The sequence below is a fragment of the Aquarana catesbeiana genome, linkage group LG06 (genome assembly GCF_042186555.1).
Source record: "Aquarana catesbeiana isolate 2022-GZ linkage group LG06, ASM4218655v1, whole genome shotgun sequence".
NCBI classification, from domain to species: Eukaryota; Metazoa; Chordata; class Amphibia; order Anura; family Ranidae; genus Aquarana; species Aquarana catesbeiana.
Genome location: NC_133329.1, coordinates 3,138,771 through 3,157,702, shown reverse-complemented (window position 1 = coordinate 3,157,702; position 18,932 = coordinate 3,138,771). Strand labels below are relative to the sequence as shown.

General features: G+C 44.7%; 1 protein-coding gene across 1 annotated transcript in view; it reads left to right on the top strand.

Moving 5' to 3' along the window:
- LOC141148137 (integrin alpha-M-like) overlaps positions 1-18,932 on the top strand; it is a 102,712-nt gene that overhangs the window by 26,092 nt on the left and 57,688 nt on the right. Inside the window, exons 2-3 of the mRNA XM_073635321.1 lie at positions 8,532-8,634; positions 9,180-9,286. Coding sequence (XP_073491422.1) covers positions 8,532-8,634; positions 9,180-9,286 — 210 coding nt within the window. The remainder of the gene's footprint in view (positions 1-8,531; positions 8,635-9,179; positions 9,287-18,932) is intronic.

Below are 18,932 nucleotides of genomic sequence, written 5' to 3'. Positions count from 1 at the left end.
TGGCAATGATGGGGCTGCATTCATGGCAATAATGAGGCTGCATTTATGGCAATGATGGGGCTGCATTCATGGCAATGGTGAGGCTACATTCATGGCAATGGTGAGGCTGCATTCATGGCAATGGTGAGTCTGCATTCATGGCAATGATGGGGCTGCATTCATGGCAATAATGAGGCTGCATTTATGGCAATGGCGAGGCTGCATTCATGGCAATGATGAGGCTGCATTTATGGCAATGGTGAGGCTGCATTCATGGCAATGGTGAGTCTGCATTCATGGCAATGATCAGGCTGCATTCATGGCAATGATGAGGCTGCATTCATGGCAATGGCGAGGTTGCATTCATGGCAATGGTGAGGTTGCATTCATGGCAATGGTAAGGCTGCATTCATGGCAATGGTGAGGTTGCACTCAGGGCAATGGTAAGGCTGCATTCATGGCAATGGTGAGGCTGCATTCATGGCAATGGTGAGGCTGCATTCATGGCACTTGTGAGGCTGCATTCTTGTCAATGTGTCACATACCTGGTGGTAGAGCCTGATATGCAGAGGATGGCCTCTCTTACACCTCTGACTCGACTTGTAGAGCAGACAGGAGGCGCGGGAGTGCAGAATCACACGAGTGCCTGGCAGGATCGCTGACAGCAGAGCTGGACTGGAACTTCTGGTGGGACTGTGGAGGAACACCGACACAGCGGAAGACCAGGAACAGCGGTAAGCAAGAAGCTGGAACAGACTAGTACTGGAACACCACAGGCTGAGGAGCAGCTGCAGGTGGGATGGATGCTCCCAAAGGGCTGCAGAGAAGGCAGGTACATACAGGCCGGGTCATACACAGGCGGACAAGTCAGGAACTGGTGCAGAGGCTGGAGCGGAGTCAGGGTACAAGCCGGATCGGTAACGGACTAGCAGCGAAGTAGCAGAGGGAGCAGGCAGGTGCAGAGTCAGAGACAAGCCGGGGTCGGATGCAGGCAGAAGGCAGGAACGTCAGGAACAAGCCGGGTCAAACAACAGGAAAAGATATCAGATACTGGATAGCAGAGACACATGGGGAACGCTTTAGAGCAGACAGGATTGAGTCTGGGTGCTGACCCAGTTTAAGTAGCCTATTTTGGCGCCATGTTGCAAGGTGCGCACGCACACCGCGGCATTCTCCTTACAGGAATTGAAGGTTCAGGATATCTTCTGCGGCTACCATCTTGGTTGCTGGCATGTCCTTCGGTTGCCCAACTTGGCCAATTTGGCAGGATGGGAATTTTTGAAAACCCGAATAAGCTCTTTGGCATGAATGTTGCCTTCCGGCGGTTCCCATGAGTTGTCCTCTGGCCCATATCCTTTCCATTTTATCAGGTACTGAACCTGATCCATCCTCTTCCTGCAATCTAAAATTGTTTCAACTTCAAATTCTTCTTCTCCGTTGACAATTACGGGTTCTGGTGGAGCAACATTTCCTCCCGGGAAAAGGATCAGGGATAGTGGAATTCAGCAGGGTTACGTGGAACACGGGATGAATCCTGAATGAGTCTGGCAGTTCTAACTCGTAAGCAACATCGTTGATCCGTCTTTTCCAGTGGGAATAGCCCCACAAACCTAGGGCCCAGTTTTTTCGAAGGGCAGGCTTATTTCAGGTTTGTTGTAGATAACCAAACTTGGTCACCAGGATTTAGGATCAATTCTCCCCTTCTCTTCTTGTCAAAAACCTCTTTGTTATAGGCCTGTGTTTTGGCCATTGTTTCCTGCAACAGTTTAATACAGTTAGTATTAAAGAAATCCATTGTTTCAAGAACAGCTGGTACAGGGCACTCTGGTATTGTATTGGACAGAAAGGAAGGATGGAAACCGCAATTGGCAAAGAATGGTGACTGTTTTGTGGCTGAGTGAACATAATTGTTGTAAGAGAATTCGGCTAAGGGAAGTAGTGAAACCCAGTAGTTTTGGGAAAACAAAAAGAAGCAGCGTAGATATTGTTCAAGAGTTTGATTGGTTCTTTCTGTCTGTCCATTCGTTTGTGGGTAATAGGCTGATGAAAATGAAGGTTCAATCCTGAGGGATTCACATAAAGCTCTCCAGAACCTGGAGGTGAACTTCACCCCTCGGTCAGACACGATATTTGCCGGAACCCCATGAAGCCTTATAATCTCCTTGATAAAGATGTGTGCAGTTTCTTGGGCTGATGGTGTACCCTCATAGTTAGGAAATGTGCCATCTTAGATAGTCGGTCAACTACCACAAAGAAAGTATTGTAGCCCTCGGATGGGGGAAGTTCCATAATTAAGTCTATTGAAATCATCCTCCAGGGTCTATTCGAGACAGGTAATGGTTTCAACAGACCCCAAACTCTGGATTTGCTGTTCTTGTTGTGGATGCAGGTAGTGCAGGATTCCTCGTACCTATTACAGTCCTTCTCCATCCTAGGCCACCAGAATGTCCGTTGCACCAATTCAGAAGTCTTACTAATGCCAAAATGCCCTGCTAGCATGCGATCATGACACAGCCCCAAGGTGGAAATTCGGAGATCCTCCGGTACAAAGACCCTGTCTTCGCACCAAAGCAGCCCGTCCTTTGCCAGTAAAGTGACTCCCGGTGGCGGGGAGCTCCTCACTGAAGCTTGTTTAATCTGAGCCATCAAGTCCCCTTGTAGTAGGAGGAAGTTCCCAGAAGACAGAATGGTATCTGGAGGTGAAATTTCTTCAGACTTACTAAACATGCGTGACAACGCATCAGGTTTTGTGTTCTTAGATCCAGGCCTGTGTGTTATATGGAAGGCAAATCTGGAAAATGCTGTCCTTAAATATTCTAGATTCTTGTGATCTGTATAGATCAGGATTGGGTGTGCAGCCCCTTCTAGTAAGTACCTCCATTCTTCCAGAGGAGCTTTGATGGCTAGAAGTTCACGGTCCCCTACATCATAGTTTCTCTAGGCAGTTGATAGCTTGCGGGGAAAAAAGGCGACTGGGTAACAGAGCCTTAGATCCCTGCCTCTGGGAAAGTATTGCTCCAACCACTGTTTCTGAAGCATCTACTTCTAGGAGGTAGGGCAGGGCTGGATCAGGATGCTTCAGAACAGACACGGAGGTGAACAGCTTTTTTAGAGTCTCAAAGGCAGCCTGAGCTTCTGGGGACCAATGGAATCTAGTGCTTTGTTTTGTTAGTTGTGTGATGGGGAGATGATTGCTGAGAATCCCCTGATGAATTTTCGATAAAAATTTGCAAATCCCACAAAGCGTTGGATACCTTTTTTATCGCTGGGAGTTGGCCAATCCAAGATGGCCGTGACCTTTAGGGGATCCATCTTGATACCTTCGGTGGATATGATTAGACCCAGAAATTGGATGCTTTGGCGTTCAAACTCGCATTTCTCGTGTTTGGCATAAAGTCCATGTTGTCGAAAGTGGCCCAGTATACTCTTGACATGTCTGCAGTGGTTGTCTAGAGAAGGAGAGAAGATTAGTATGTCATCAAGGTATACTACAACAAATAGATCCAGGAAATCTCGAAAGACATCATTGATAAAGTGCTGGAAGGTAGCGGGGGCATTGCAAAGTCCAAAATGCCCGAACCGTGTGCAGAACGCCGTCTTCCATTCACCCCCCTCTAATATGCAGACCAGGTTATAGGCACCTCGGAGGTCCAGTTTTGTGAATATGGTGGCAGTACCAAGCCTCTGAAATAATTCAGGCACTAGTGGAAAGAGGTAGCGGTTTTTAACAGTAACTTTATTAAGTTCACGATAATCCACACAGGGCTGTAGCGAATGGTCATTTTTTTCCACAAAAAAGATTCCTGCTCCGGCTGGAGACTTGGATGGACGGATGAACCCCTTTTTTATCATCAATATAGTCCTTTAAAGCAACAAGTTCAAATTCAGTCGAGGGAAAGATTCTTCCAAAAGGGACTTCAACCCTAGGGAGAAGTTAGATTGGAAAGTCGTAGGACCGATGGTGAGGAAAAGTTTCTGCCCCTTTCTTTCTGAACACATCCAGGAAGTTATGATATACTACTGGTATAGATTGGAGGCTTCAGAATCTGTGTCGAGGCACAGTAGGGAAGGTTGGTCACAAGGGCAGTGTTGGAGGCAGTATGGGGAGTGAAAATTGATTTCCTCTGTGGCCCAGTTGATATGCGGGTTGTTGGCTTTTAACCATGCCAAGGATGATCGGAAACAAGGGAGAAGCAATGGCATCCAAGCGTAGAATTTCTTGATGGTTCTTGGTAATGGTGGCAGATAGTGGGACGGTTTCGTGGGTAACTAATCCGGATTTAATGGTGGGACCATCTGCCAAGTGTACAGAAAGTCTCTGAGCCTTAGGTTGTAGTGGAATATGGTGTCTTGCAGCAAAGGATAAGTCCACAAAACAGCTGCAGGCCCTGGAATCAATTATAGCGGGAGTCTAGATAGTCCTTCCTGGAAGCTGCAACAGAATGGAAAGAGCAAGATGAGCAGAATTGCTGGGCAAGGTTGGATCTGAAGTAAAAGTAACTGAGAGACACTTCCAGAGTTTAGCTGGGCAAGACCTCATGTAGTGTCCTGGTCCTCCACAATACAGGCAGAGATTCTGCTGGTGTTGACGTTGGCACTCTTCTGTGGAGAGTGAGGGGCGAAGTAGGCCAAGCTGCGTTGGTTCTGGTGCGTCAAGGGCGGACGCGGCAGGAGCTGGTGGAGCAGAGTTGAAGGAACTGGGTACTCGTGGTAGCACCCATACAGGGCATGACTGGCCAGTGGTTCTTTGTGACCTTCGTTCCCTCAAACGACGATCAATCTGGATGGATAAGTTAATAAGGGCCTCCAGGGTAGAGGGGACCCCTATCCGGGCTAGTTCGTCTTTGAGGGGTTCAGAAAGGCCCATACGGAACTGGTAGTGCAGAGCAGCATCGTTCCAGTTAGTGTCAGAACTCTAGGGTCTGAATTCTGAAATGTAATCTTCAACTGCTCTGAGACCTTGTTGAAGTGTATGAAGAGCTGCTTCTGCGGTTGCAGTTTGCTGGGGGTCCTCATACAACTGAGCCATGGCTTCAAAGAATGAGGCTAAATCTGGTAAAGATGCCCAGGATTGTGGTTCTCCCTGCAGTAGGGAAATGATAAAGCCGACCTTAGTTGCTTCCAGAGAGAAAGTGCGTGGCTGTAGTGCAAAGTAAAGTTTACATGCATTGCGAAAGGCCGGATGGATCCATGTGCCAAGTTCTGACCCTACCATCTGAATGTCACAGCTGAAATCCAGACTCATCAGACCAGGCAACATTTTTCCAATCTTCTATTGTCCAATTTTGGTGATCCTGTGCCAATTGTAGCCTCAGTTTCCTGTTCTTAGCTGACAGGAGTGGCACCCGGTGTGGTCTTCTGCTGCTGTAGGCCATCTGCTTCAAGGTTGGATGTGTTGTGTGTTCAGTGATGGTATTCTGCATACCTTGGGTGTAACGAGTGGTTATTGAAGTCACTGTCATAGGCGTGCGCACAGGGGGTGCCGGGTGTGCCGTAATCACCCGTGCTGTCTCCCAAGATCTGCCCCGAAATGTTGCATTGAATAGAGTGTGTCGCCCCCGATGCCTGTGAATCAGTTTCCCAGGCAGCAGATGGTGAGGATTATCAGAGCCGCGGAGTGTGTGATCTGTCAGATAATGTCACTGCTTGCAGAGAGAGAGAGACCAGCTGTCAAAATTCAGCCGTGATGTCAGGGGTGGGCGGGACCGAATGGCTATCAAATTCCGGCTAATGGGATGGGGTCTGGGCGGGCCGCTACATTTATGTGCTCTGCCCCCTTTCTTAAGCTGCTCAATCATTGGCTGGAGTTGATAGATGCTTGGTCCCGCCCACCCTAACATCTCCGCTGAGTTGTGGCAGCTCCTCCCTCTCCTTGCAGGTAGTTACATTATCTGACCATTTCCCACACCGAGCGGCTCTGCAAGTCTGTCTGCTGCATGTGAGACTCCTCCCCTCCCCTGCCAGTGCCAACCAATGCCAACCAGTGCTGCCTATCAGTGCCAACCAATGCCAACCAATGCTGCCTATCAGTGCCAACCAATGCCAACCAATGCTGCCTATCGGTGCCAACCAATGCTGCCTATCAGTTCCATTAATGCCAACCAGTGCTGCCTATCAGTGCCAACCATTGCTGCCTATCAGTGCCAACCAATGCTGCCTATCAGTGCCAACCAATGCCAACCAATGCTGCCTATCAGTGACAACCAATGCCAACCAGTGCTGCCTATCAGTGCCAACCATTGCTGCCTATCAGTGCCAACCAATGCTGCCTATCAGTGCCAACCAATGCCAACCAATGCTGCCTATCAGTGACAACCAATGCCAACCAGTGCTGCCTATCAGTGCCAACCAATGCTGCCTATCAGTGCCAACCAGTGCCAACCAATGCTGCCTATCAGTGCCAACCAATGCCAACCAATGCTGCCTATCAGTGCCATTCAATGCTGCCTATCAGTGCCAACCTTCAATATACCGTCCAATTGTCCATTCATCTATTGGGTAAAAGTCATTATCTCCGACTCCAGTCAGTGGATTGGGATTATATCACAGGCCAATAATAAAGTCCCTTTGATGACAATCTTTTTATGAATGGATCTTTTTATGAATGGATATTTTTATGAATGGATATTTTTATGAATGGATATTTTTTTATGAATGAATCTTTTTTATGAATTAATCTTTTTTTATGGATGGATCTTTTTATAAATGGATAATTTTATGAATGGATCTCTTTTAAGAATGGGTCTTTTTATGAATGGATAATTTTATAAATGGATATTTTTATGAATGAGCTGCAAAGTCATTGATCTGAGAAGCAGAAATGAGTTATCACTTTGTCATTTCATACGGAGTACCTGGAGAAGAATAAATTTGGTTTAGTGATAAACAGAAAACCCGAATGATTCTGGAGAAGCCTGTGTATAATGAGAAGACTTCGATATAGGCGATTGGGGGAAGGGCAGCGGAGAATCCAGAGCACAAAGCAATGGAGTCCAGTGCTCATCCATCCCCAAAATGACCCGATAACGAGACATGTGCAGAATTTATTTATTTTATTAGAAATTCAAATTTTGGAAGATGGGTATATTCTTTCTATTTTATTCTATTCTATTGTTTATTCTATTCTTTTATTTTCTATTCCATTATTCTCTTTTCTATCCTATTCTATTCTATTTGTTTCTATCCTATTCAAAATTCACATTTCGGGAGATGGTTGTATTCATTCTATTCTACTCTACAGTTTTTTCTATTCTATTCCTTCCTATGCTAATCTATTCATTTATTTTGTATTTGATTCTATTCTATTCTATTTGAAAGATGGTAAATTCTTTCTATTTTATTCTATTCTATCATTTTTTCTATTCTATTCTATTATTTTCTATTCTATTTTTTTCTATTCTATTCCTTTATTTTCTATTCTATTTTATTCTCTTCGGAAATTTTAGTTGAATTAGAAAATTATTCAAATTTGAATCAAATCCAAAAATGTTTAACATTTTGTCCAAAATTTAGTTTCATTATTTTGGATTTTTTAAACTCCCTATTATTGTAATTTGGAAATTCAGATATATTTTTATATATATATATATATATATATATATATATATATATATATATATATATATATTGTATAACTCTATATCTCACCCTGCCATGTGACCCCCACATCTCACCCTGCCATGTGACCCCACCATGTGACCCCACATCTCACCCCACCATGTGACCCCATATCTCACCCTGCCATGTGACCCCACCATGTGACCCCACATCTCACCCTGCCATGTGACCCCACCATGTGACCCCACATCTCACCCCACCATGTGACCCCACATCTCACCCCACCATGTGACCCTATATCTCACCCTGCCATGTGACCCCACCATGTGACCCCACATCTCACCCCACCATGTGACCCCATATCTCACCCTGCCATGTGACCCCACCATGTGACCCTACCATAGAACCCTGCCATATGTCCCTGCCATATCACATGACAGCTGGGTCAATCATGTGAACCCACCATATACACCATCATGTGACCCTACCATATCACATGACAGCTACGCCAATCATGTGACCCCACCATGTGACCATACCATAAGACCTTCCTATATCACATGACAGCTAGGTCAATCATGTGACCCCACCATATACCCCACCATGTGACCCTAATAAAGGACCCTGCCATATCACATGACAGCCAGGCCAAACATGTGACCCCACCATGTGACCATACCATAAGACCTTGCCAAATCACATGACAGCTAGGCCAATCATGTGAACCCACCATATACCCCACCATGTGACCCTACCATAGGACCCTGCCATATCACATGACAGCTAGGCCAATCATGTGACCCCACCATATACCCCACTATGTGACCCTACCATAGTACCCTGCCATATCACATGACATCTAGCTCCATCATGTGTTTGTTGTGTTTTAGATGTTACTCTTGTCTATCTCTGGATAAGGTCAGAAATAAAACTGTACGCTGTGCAGAACTTTTTTTACATTTTCTATACAGTTTGATGTTCTCCTTTTCCTGCAGTGCTTTCCTACACCGGGGCCTTCTTCATGGACACAAAGAGTCCAATTGTCTTCCGGAATGAGGATCGGAGCTTTGGACATCAGGTGGCACAGGTGGATAAATGGTGAGAATGGTGGGATCTGTTCTCTTTTCTGTAGGGTGGACCCTGTTGGGTTCCTGGGACCTACATGGACTCCAGATACTTTGGGAAAGGGGGAAGCGGGGTTGGGCCTAAAGGCTTATTCCATCTAAAATTAGCTTTTTTATTTTAGGCAGAATTTCCTTTAAGTGATCTCCAGAGTCTGTGACAGTTATAGGAGGCCAGGCTAGAGTGAAGATCTGAATCTTGCTTGCCCTTGCCCCTCTCTATAGGCCTATGTTTGCCAATTCTTTGGTTAGAGCTTCCTAACAGAACACAAGCCATGTTAGCACAGGTCCAGACATTGGTGGACCAAAATGTTCCCCACAGGAAACTCCACCCATCATAATATGAGGGGAGCGGCTGGAAGGTCCACATAGTGTAAAGGGCAGGAAAATCCTGGATGCCTCTGTAAGATCACCTAAATAGAATGATTGTCCACACATTGGCCAAACCTGCCATCTCCAGTCGAAAGTACAACTAAAAAAAGTGAATGTCATTTTACCTGCCTGTGTTTTCTGTGATTGTAGGGTGATAGTCAGCGCTCCACTCCAACAGGCCGCCATTAATAAAACCGGACAGTTATATCGCTGTGATCCCCAGAAGAGCAACTGCGCGGTCATCCCAGTCACCACTGGTAATTCTTTCTTCTTAATCTTGTATTAATATTATGATGGTCCTGAAGATCAGAATGCTCCCAGCAGATGAGAGGCAATAATATGGGATAAATTATATAATTATAATAACTATATAGAAATCTATGTGCTGCATGAGATTAGATGAGACCAGTCAAGTACAAGAAACCATAAAGGGCCCTCCTAACCCTTGGCCGGGCCCCCCCCCCATGGTGGCGGAAGGCCAGGGCTCAGTCGCAAGTGCGATCCTTGCGACCCTGGTAGTTCCACCACTGGTGTCAATCATTTTTTTATTTTTGTAATTTTATTTTATTTGTTTTTTTATTTGTTTTACCATTTTCTTTATTTCTTTACTTACAATCTTATTATTTTTTTTTTTTTATTTTAGGAGCCCCATTGGAGGGCTTTGGTGAGATATTGGGGGTCTAGACAGAGAAAGGTGATTGAGGACACAGCCCTCAAGCTCCCTCTCTGCAGTTTCAGCTGCACAGAATGAATGGATGGGAATAGCTATGTTTCAGAGGCTACCCATTCATTCAAAAACTGAAGCATAGGAAACACAGTTTCCTATGCTTCAGTGATAAATGAACAGAGTCAGTGATCGGTACTGATCACTGACTCTATTTATTAACACAAGGAAGGGGCCAGTAAATGACAGATTTACCGACCCCTTCCCAGCTCTCCATCCCGAAAGAATCCCCCACAGCAGCAGGCGGAAGAGGTGAGGGGAGAATCCGGCAGTGCTGTGGGGGATGAGGGGGGCTGGGGGAGTACACAGGAGCCCAATCACAGTGTGATGTGGATAGGAGGGGCAGCGGGATGTAGAGATAACCGATTCCCTCCGTTTTTCTGCAGGAGGAAAATGACGGGGATGGGTTCCTCTGTATGCCGCCCCCTGCGGCTGCTTCTATCCAAATGTACAGGGGGGGCCGCACAGGCCCCCTGGAACATGAGGCTGGATCACAATTGCGACCCCTGTACGTTCGCCCCTGTGTCAGTTGTATGCTACCTTCACAAGGTATTGAAACTATAAGGAAACATCGGAAACTAGATGACATCTTTGACAGCCAAACAGAACTCAAGACAAAGTATGATCATTGCTGGACCTTCGTCTCAACACCACCGATTTTAAGCCCAAGGATAGATTCTACAGTCAAAGACATGGCTGTTTTGAGATCACCTTTATCTCCTATTGTAGCCAAACTAAACATGGAGGAGGTGGAGATGAGTGCCTTCAAATTATTCAGAGGAACATCACCAAGTCATTGGTTCAGGTATATAGATGATGAGTGGTTATAAGACAACCAGGTGGTCCATTGAGTTGTCCCCTTTTTTATTGTGTGGGTATTGATCTATGTACGTCCCAAGCATGTTTAAATTCACTTACTGTTGGATGACTCACTACCTCTAATGGAAGTCTGTAACAGATATCTGCCACCCACTGGAACACAAAGGGGGTGGGGGGGTGATTAGAACTCTGAAACATTGAGCTGAGATGGTACCAAACAACACCAAGACAAGGCAAAGAACTCTTAGTTAGAAGCTTTGTAAGTTTGTTTTTACCCAGACTGGACTTTCATTAAAACAGAGACCATGGAACAGAGGGGAGAAGCAGAACACGTAGAGTAATATGGTCATCCTGTATGTGGCCAGAGTGTCTAAAACTCGGAAGGATCTTTAACAAACATCAAAAACCTGTCTCTTTCAAGCATAGCAATATACTGAGACAGAAGCTTGGACATCCAGAATACCCAAAACTCAAACACAAGGGAAGCAACTTGGAATATGTGGTCCAATGTACATAGAAGTAAAAAGACCTGCACATTGGGGAAACAAAACAGCCTATCAACAAGTGAATGGCCCAACATAAGGGACAAGCTCTGCAGATCAAGACTTGGCATTCTTCCTACACCTTAACAAAAAAGTGGACATGTTCTTAAGGACATTGAGAGGTGGGGGGCGTGACCGGAAGCGGATGGAGCGGACGGAGGTGATGGAGGGCGAGGAGTGAGAGTGTGTGGATACCCTGCTCCACATGTAGCATATAGACGATTCGATTGTGGATCCGCCGCAGCCCTTGGTGCCGCTTGTATTCTTCCCGCTGTGGAACCTGCACAGCGGATCCTGTTTGGGGATATACAAGCCGAGACAAGCTGAGACAGCGCGGCGCTCTGGTATGACAGAGCAAGCTTGTGAGATCATAGGAGATAACGGAAGGAGAGGAGGAGAGGAGAGACGGCCGTTGTAGGAACGAACGCCGGGAGACAGCAGAAGTAGTTCACTGTAAGGTTTCCTGGGCATATCCTGTGCCGGACTGTGCTGTGAGTAGTGAAGAGCAGTGGAGGAGGAAGAAATTATCTTATCTTGTCTTTGTTGTGGAGCCTAAAGATATGAACGGGACATCAGAGTGTGTGTTTGATTCCCTGAATCAGTAGACCAGCAGAACGGAGGTATTATCTTATCTTTTCCTGTGTCATAGTCTCTTTGCTGTAGTAAGCTGAGGCTGGTGGAAGTTTAACAGGGGAAAGTGAACTGTTAACCTATGTGTATGCCGGTGGAGAGATCAATACACTGCTCTTAGAAATACTGCTCTATGCATGCTGGACTGTGAGAACTGTGATAACCCCCTGTTTTGAGTGAGCAGGGGCAATATATAGGCACACGTAAGGGGATTATGGCATGGGTATTCCCCCTGTACTGGTATTGAGGTGTGATATGGCATCTCTTGTTACCTCAGTGCTGCAGAAACTTAACCTGCAGTAATCTAACATCGGATTCTGATCTTGTGGGGATTGTGTGGTAGCACTTTTGCTTGTCAGTTAAGGACTTCCCTGCTGTAGTATAGAAAATAAGCCTCAAGAGCAGACAGGCATCATGACGACTCGATCAACTAAAGAAAAAGAGAAGGATAAAGGGGCTCAGTCTACTGTGGCAGGCGCAACGGCGGCGGCCATGGCGGCAACCGCCAAGCTAGAGAGAATGGTCCACTCGGCGGAACATACTCCGAATAAAGGGGGACAGCAAGGGCAAACAAAAACAGTAACGGACAGAAAGAGTCAGGGGCTGCCAAGTATGTCAGTAAGTGCTTCGGGCATAAAGAACCATACTAGTAAAGGGCCAGGAGGAGCCGGGAAAGAAACAGATGCCCCTGTTACTATAACACCCCCTGCAGAAAGAGAGCCATCGCTAAAAGACATTCTTGTAGCAATCAATGCATGCAAACTCTCCCTGGGTGAACTAGGAGATCAAATGAAGGAGATCAAGGAGGAACTAGTGCTGGTGCGACAGGAGCTTAGGAAAACAGTAGCAAGAGTAACAGAAGCTGAGCAAAGAATAAGTCTGTTAGAAGATGATGTGTACCCTATGAAACAAGAAATCAAAGTCTGGAAAGAGAGAATAGATAACCTGACGGGAAAATTTGATGAAATGGAAAACAGACTTCGTAGGGACAATGTGAGGGTGGTGGGATTGCCTGAAAGGAGCGAAGGCCCGGATCCGATAGTATTTCTAGAGGGCTGGCTGATTGAAACCTTTGGAAGAGAGACGTTTTCTCAGCAGTTCTCAATTGAAAGAGCGCATAGAGTTCCATTTAGACCCTCTCCCCAAGGAAGACCCCCAAGACCGTTGATAGTGAAATTCTTAAATTTTAAGGATAAAGTAACGCTACTTCGAAGGGCTAGAGAAATGGGGAAACTCTTATATTGTGGTACTAGGATTTCAATATACCCAGATTTCTCACCAGACCTACAGAAGCGCAGAGCTGAATTCCTAGGAGTTAAACGTAGCCTGCAAAAGTTTGATGTTACATATGCCCTTCTGTATCCCGCCAGGCTTCGGATAAACGCACTGGGGGGAAGTCAGATTTTTGATTCCCCTGCCAGTGCGCTGGCATGGTTGGAAGACAAGAGGGATAATTTGTCAATGAAATAACTGTAAAAAATGGTTTAAATTTATCACTTATAGGTGGGGGAAACACATGAGAAAATTAATATAGTTTATGTGGAGCAGGGATAGGCCCAGACATGGGTATAATGGAAGTTGGATTTGGATGGGGGTGGTTTAAAATAAGTGCTTTTGTAGTTGTAGTGATAGGGGGGGGGGGGGAGGGGGGAAGGAGGATTGGGAGATATGAGTTTTGTGTGGGTGGGGTGGTATGGGACGGTCATTAAACAAGCCTCAAGGGGTAACCTAGAAAGGTATGGGTGGGGTAGGAGGGGGGAATATTTAAAAATTCTGAGTGGGGGGGGAGGGGAGGGAGGGAGGGGGGGTGGGGGGAAAGGGAACACAAGTGGAAGAACACATGGGAGGGTACGAGTGGGTACACTAAATAATAAGAAAACACACGGTACACTAGTTTATACAATAATACAGTTGGCACAACAAAAAATTAGGTATGATATGTGGTACACTGGATTATGTAATGACACGCAGGGCATAGCAGAATATGGGTATAGTAGGAAAGTGTGGAGTATGGAAACACGGGTATGCGCTAGAAATAAAAAGTTCACTAATTTAATTTTGACAAATAGGGTAATTATTTCATTGATAATGGGGAGTATTGTAGAACAAGGGGTAGATTGGATACAGGCGATATTAGGGATGGTTGGAGTTCTGGGGTTAATATGGCAAGACACCCGACGGTGTACTTCTCTCCCGGTAGCTTTTTCTATAGTTGTTGCTAATAATTATGTTTAAGTATAATCAATGGCATTGAATATCGGATCGTGGAATGTCCGAGGGTTAGGTACCTCTGTTAAAAGGGCTGCTGTTTTTGATATGCTTGATATTTTTAAAGTGGGTATTGCCTGCTTGCAGGAGACACACTTGACCAATGACACAAAAGGTCAAATAAAGAATAAGCACTTTCAGTACCAATACCATGCGGTACACACCTCGTATTCTAGAGGTGTGGCAGTGTTAGTTGGTGGAGGGATAGTGTTTACCTGCAAGCAGTGCAAGATTGATGGGGAGGGCCGTTATATTTTCCTACATTGCATAATAGAAAATCAAGAATGTATACTTGCAAATATTTACATCCCCCCTCCTTTTAAGTTAGAGGTCTTGTACTGTTTACTGGAGTTTGTAGTTGATAGACCTAACATACCAGTTATTGTAGTTGGGGATTTCAACATCATAATTAACAAAAAAATGGATAGGTTTCCCCCAGGTAATCGGGGATGGGGGTCACAAGGAAAGCGTATGGGTGAATTTCTTGAAGAAGCTGGATTGTTGGACCTCTGGAGAATACGGAACCCGGTAGCACAGCAATTTTCATGCTATTCGGGTTCTTATTCCACACTTTCAAGAATCGATCTTATATTGGGCAACAATTTAGCTTCCCAAATAATTAAAGATATAGTCTACCAACCTAGGGGGGTGTCGGATCACTCACTGTTAACGGCTATGGTAAATATAAGGAATAATAAATTAGGTGGGCTGTGGAGGATGAACCCAATATGGTTCGAACTAATAGAAGGTCAGAATGAGATTGTAGGCAAGGTAAAAGAATTTATAGATTTTAATACGGATACAACAACAAGAGGGGTGATGTGGGATGCATTAAAGGCGTATTTGAGGGGTTTACTTATCCAGCAGGTTTCAAGGACAAAAAAGAAATCGTTGGAATGGGAAGTTAAGATCAGGGCAGAGTTAGCTGCGGCCGAAAGGGAGTATCTGAAGGAGCCATCCGCTGATACTAGGAGTAAGTGGGAAAATAAGCAACAAACATATAAAGAGGTAATGGTCAGGAAATCGGAAAACAAAAGAATGTTCCAAAAACAAATAGCGTATGGGGAAGGGGAAAAAGTGGGTAAGATGCTGGCCTATATTGTTAGGACCAGTGCCTCACCTTCTGCAATCCCCGCCATTAGAACCATGGGTGGGGAGATATCATCTGTGACAGAGGAGATAAGTAATACATTTAAGGAATATTATGAAGAGCTGTATAAGTCCCGGGGGGGTGTGGGAGGGGAGGAAATGGACAGTTTCTTCAAGAATATTGAACTACCCTCCCTCACAGACACTGACAGAGAGGTTTTGGAGGCTCCGATAACATTAGAGGAAATAAGAATGGCAGTAGCAGAAATGGCAAATCAGAAGTCCCCGGGTCCCGATGGCCTACCTGCTGAAACATATAAAAAATATGGGGAAATTTTACTCCCGGAGCTCCTTAATGTATTTGACATGGCAAAGAAGGAAGGTAAATTACCCAAATCAATGACCGAAGCTACGATCATTATGCTGCCCAAGGAAGGGAAAGACCCCTTAGAGCCTGGGTCTTATAGGCCCATTTCCTTGCTGTGCGCAGATGCTAAGATTCTCGCAAAGACGCTTGCTATTAGACTTAAGAAAATAATTTTAAAATTAGTCCACACAGACCAAACGGGTTTTATTCCCCAGAGGTCACTTAGTAGGAATATCAGGAGGCTGTTTTTAAACTTGCAAATACCCATAGAGAACACGGGGTCAAGGGCGGTCATGATGTTGGATGTGGTAAAGGCATTCGACAGCCTGGAATGGGGGTTTATGAGGCGTGTCTTGAAGGAGTTTGGCTTCGGTCCATCCTTTAGGAAGTGGGTTGAAATTTTATACAACGACCCTAGCGCTAAAGTTAAGGTCAATAATACCCTTTCAGCTGGATTCCGATTGGAAAGAGGCACAAGGCAGGGGTGTCCTCTGTCACCCTTGATTTTTGCCCTGGCCATGGAACCAGTGGCCGCAGCAGTGAGGCAAAGTCAGCTTATGGAGGGGTTCCGGAGAAGAGGTAGAGAGGAGAAAATCGCACTATATGCGGACGATGTCCTCATATTTCTAGGAGATACGGAGCGCTCACTTGGGCAGGTGATAGACATATTCACGAGTTTTGGAAAGCTATCTGGTCTCACCATAAATTGGGAAAAATCAATGCTATTACCGGTAGACCCTATTAGGAAAAATTCCTATTTGGAGAGTATACAAATAGAAATAGTGGAGATAGTAAAATACTTAGGTATTTATATAACAAAGGACCCAGGTAATTATATTAATCATAACTTGATCCCCCTGTTGACAAAGTTTAAAAATAAAGTCAATATATGGAGGAGGCTTCCCTTATCAGTTGCTGGACGATGCAATTTGGTCAAAATGCTGTGGTTGCCCCAGTTATTGTTCATATTGCAGAATTCACCAATATGGATTTATAAGAAATGGTTTAAAAAAATAGACACAATATTAAGAGATCTTATATGGAAAGGGGGACAATCAAGGATTAGCTTACAAACCTTGCAATTATCAACTCAAGCGGGGGGTATGGCAGTCCCACATCCCCAACTCTATTTTTTAGCAGCTCAGTTACAGCATATAGGGTCAGGGGATGAAAATAATGAGGGTATAATGACCATGGGAGCGCCACATGAAACATTTATGGAGGTGCTGGAGGCAAATTCTTTTGTCTCTAGACCCCCCACAGTTAAATTAATAATAAAAGTTTGGAAATCCATTAAAGTGCTGGAAGGCGTGGAAGGAAAGGCTAGGTACACTCCCCTTTGGGATAATAAGTATTTACAAGAATTAAAACCAATGGGAAAAATAAAGTCTTGGGAAACAAAAGGAATAGTAAAGTTGGCCCAACTGTATAATGGTAGCACACTTAAAACATTCATTTCACTAAAGGAGGAATTTGATATTCCGAATCATACGTATTATAACTATCTACAAATAAGGCATGCCCTAAAGGCTCAATTTGGGGAACAGGGTCCGAGGTGGAGCCTCTCCCCTATCCTTTGCAGAATGGGTAGTGCGGATGGACACAAAGGTTCCATAGCAGAAATGTATCCATTGTTATGCAGAGGTGGGATGGAGAGTCCAGAAAAGCTCAAGTGTAGAAGCAAATGGGAAAGAGACATGGGCAACATATCGGATGAACAGTGGAGAAAGATGTTGGAGGGAGGACATCAGGTCTCGGTATCACCCGCGCAGAAGTTCTCACACCTAATGCTCCTTCACAGGACATACTACACACCAAAGAGACTGTTTGAATTTGGGCGACGGGCGGATGCAAATTGTCCAAGATGCCAGAATACGGGGGACCTGATCCATATGATATGGAAATGCCCAAAATTACATCGGTACTGGACAGAAATATTAGAACTTTTAAATAAGATCTTTAAAGTAGGACTGAAAATGGATCCAAAGTTATGTGTATTGGGAGTTGGGGAATGCCAAGGGAGAGGAAATAATATAAACAAAGCAGTGGTGAGATGCCTATTTCAGGCAAGGAAATTGATAGCCCTGAGGTGGCAGGCGGAGAGACCCCCTTCAAAGGATGACTGGATTAGAACAGTGACAGAAACGGTATGGAAAGAAAAGGTAGTATACGTAAGGAGGAAAAATTTGAAGGAGTTCAAAAAAATTTGGGTCCCATGGTTAGAAGAAATAGGGTATCCCTTGTAAAGTGTGTGTAGGAAGAGGTGTTGTAGATGTATACAGAGGATTAAAGAACTACCGAAGGAAAAATAGTTAGACCCCTGGGTTGGAGGGTGGGGGGATAGGCACGGGGGGGAAAAAAAAAAAAAAAAAAACAGGTGAATAATGTTTTAGGATATTTTATATTTGGAGTGTTGTGCACATGAGTTTGGAATGTTTTATAGTTGATGGAAATTACTGTATAACACTGTGTAATGAATAAAGATTATTAAAAAAAAAAAAAAAAAAAAAAGGACATTGAGAGGCACGTTTTTGGACAGAGAGTACAAGCTATTTTGCAAGAGCCATGATAGAGGCCAACCAGCTCCATGGGTTCTGTCTGAGGCAGGTGTCCCTATTGGCTTCATTGACAGCATGGTCCTACTCATCTATAAAGACGTTTTACCATTCATACCCTAGAAAATTAGACAACAATTCTCCCCTTTGGCCATGCAGCTTGAATACTTCACACCTGCCCCAGATTTTATGGCGCCATGGTAATGAGATGACGTACGTAGTACAGGTTGTTCCCACAAATTTTCACACTTCACATCCTGGACATTCAACTTCTACCTTGTGATTGGATGAAGATGACTGAGTTACGCAATGAAGATGTGACTGGGTATTTTCCTGACTCTCATTAGAACCAAATCATCTTCAACATTACACAACAAGCTCAGTTGATTGAGAGTCACTACTACAAGCTGTGGTAAATAATTCCATTAAAGGTTCCTTGTAGGTTTTGGAAATGTCCCTGGTGCCACAATAATTTATATACACTACAACCTCAGGTCAGTCTAAAGGGAAGTCTTCAGCTTGTACTTACAGTAAGTTAAAGGCAAGAGTTAACTTTATAATTTTTGGTAGACTTTATGCACAACATGAAAGCTGGGAGGGGGAACTTGATAAAAAAAAAAACCTAGAGAAGTAAGGAGACTATTTCAGTTCTCCTGGAGAGTTACACTTCTCTAAAGCAAAGCACAACTAGAGTTTCCTGCAAAAGAGGTCATTTTATCTCCACTGGGCCTCCTAGGACTATATAACAACATTGTCCCCTATGTATCCTCTGTACTGGACCTCCTAGGACTATAGGACAGCAGAGGTCCCTGTATATCCTCTGTACTGGACCTCCTAGGACTATAGGACAGCAGAGGTCTCTGGGTATCTCTGTACTGGACCTCCTAGAACTATAGGACAGCAGAGGTC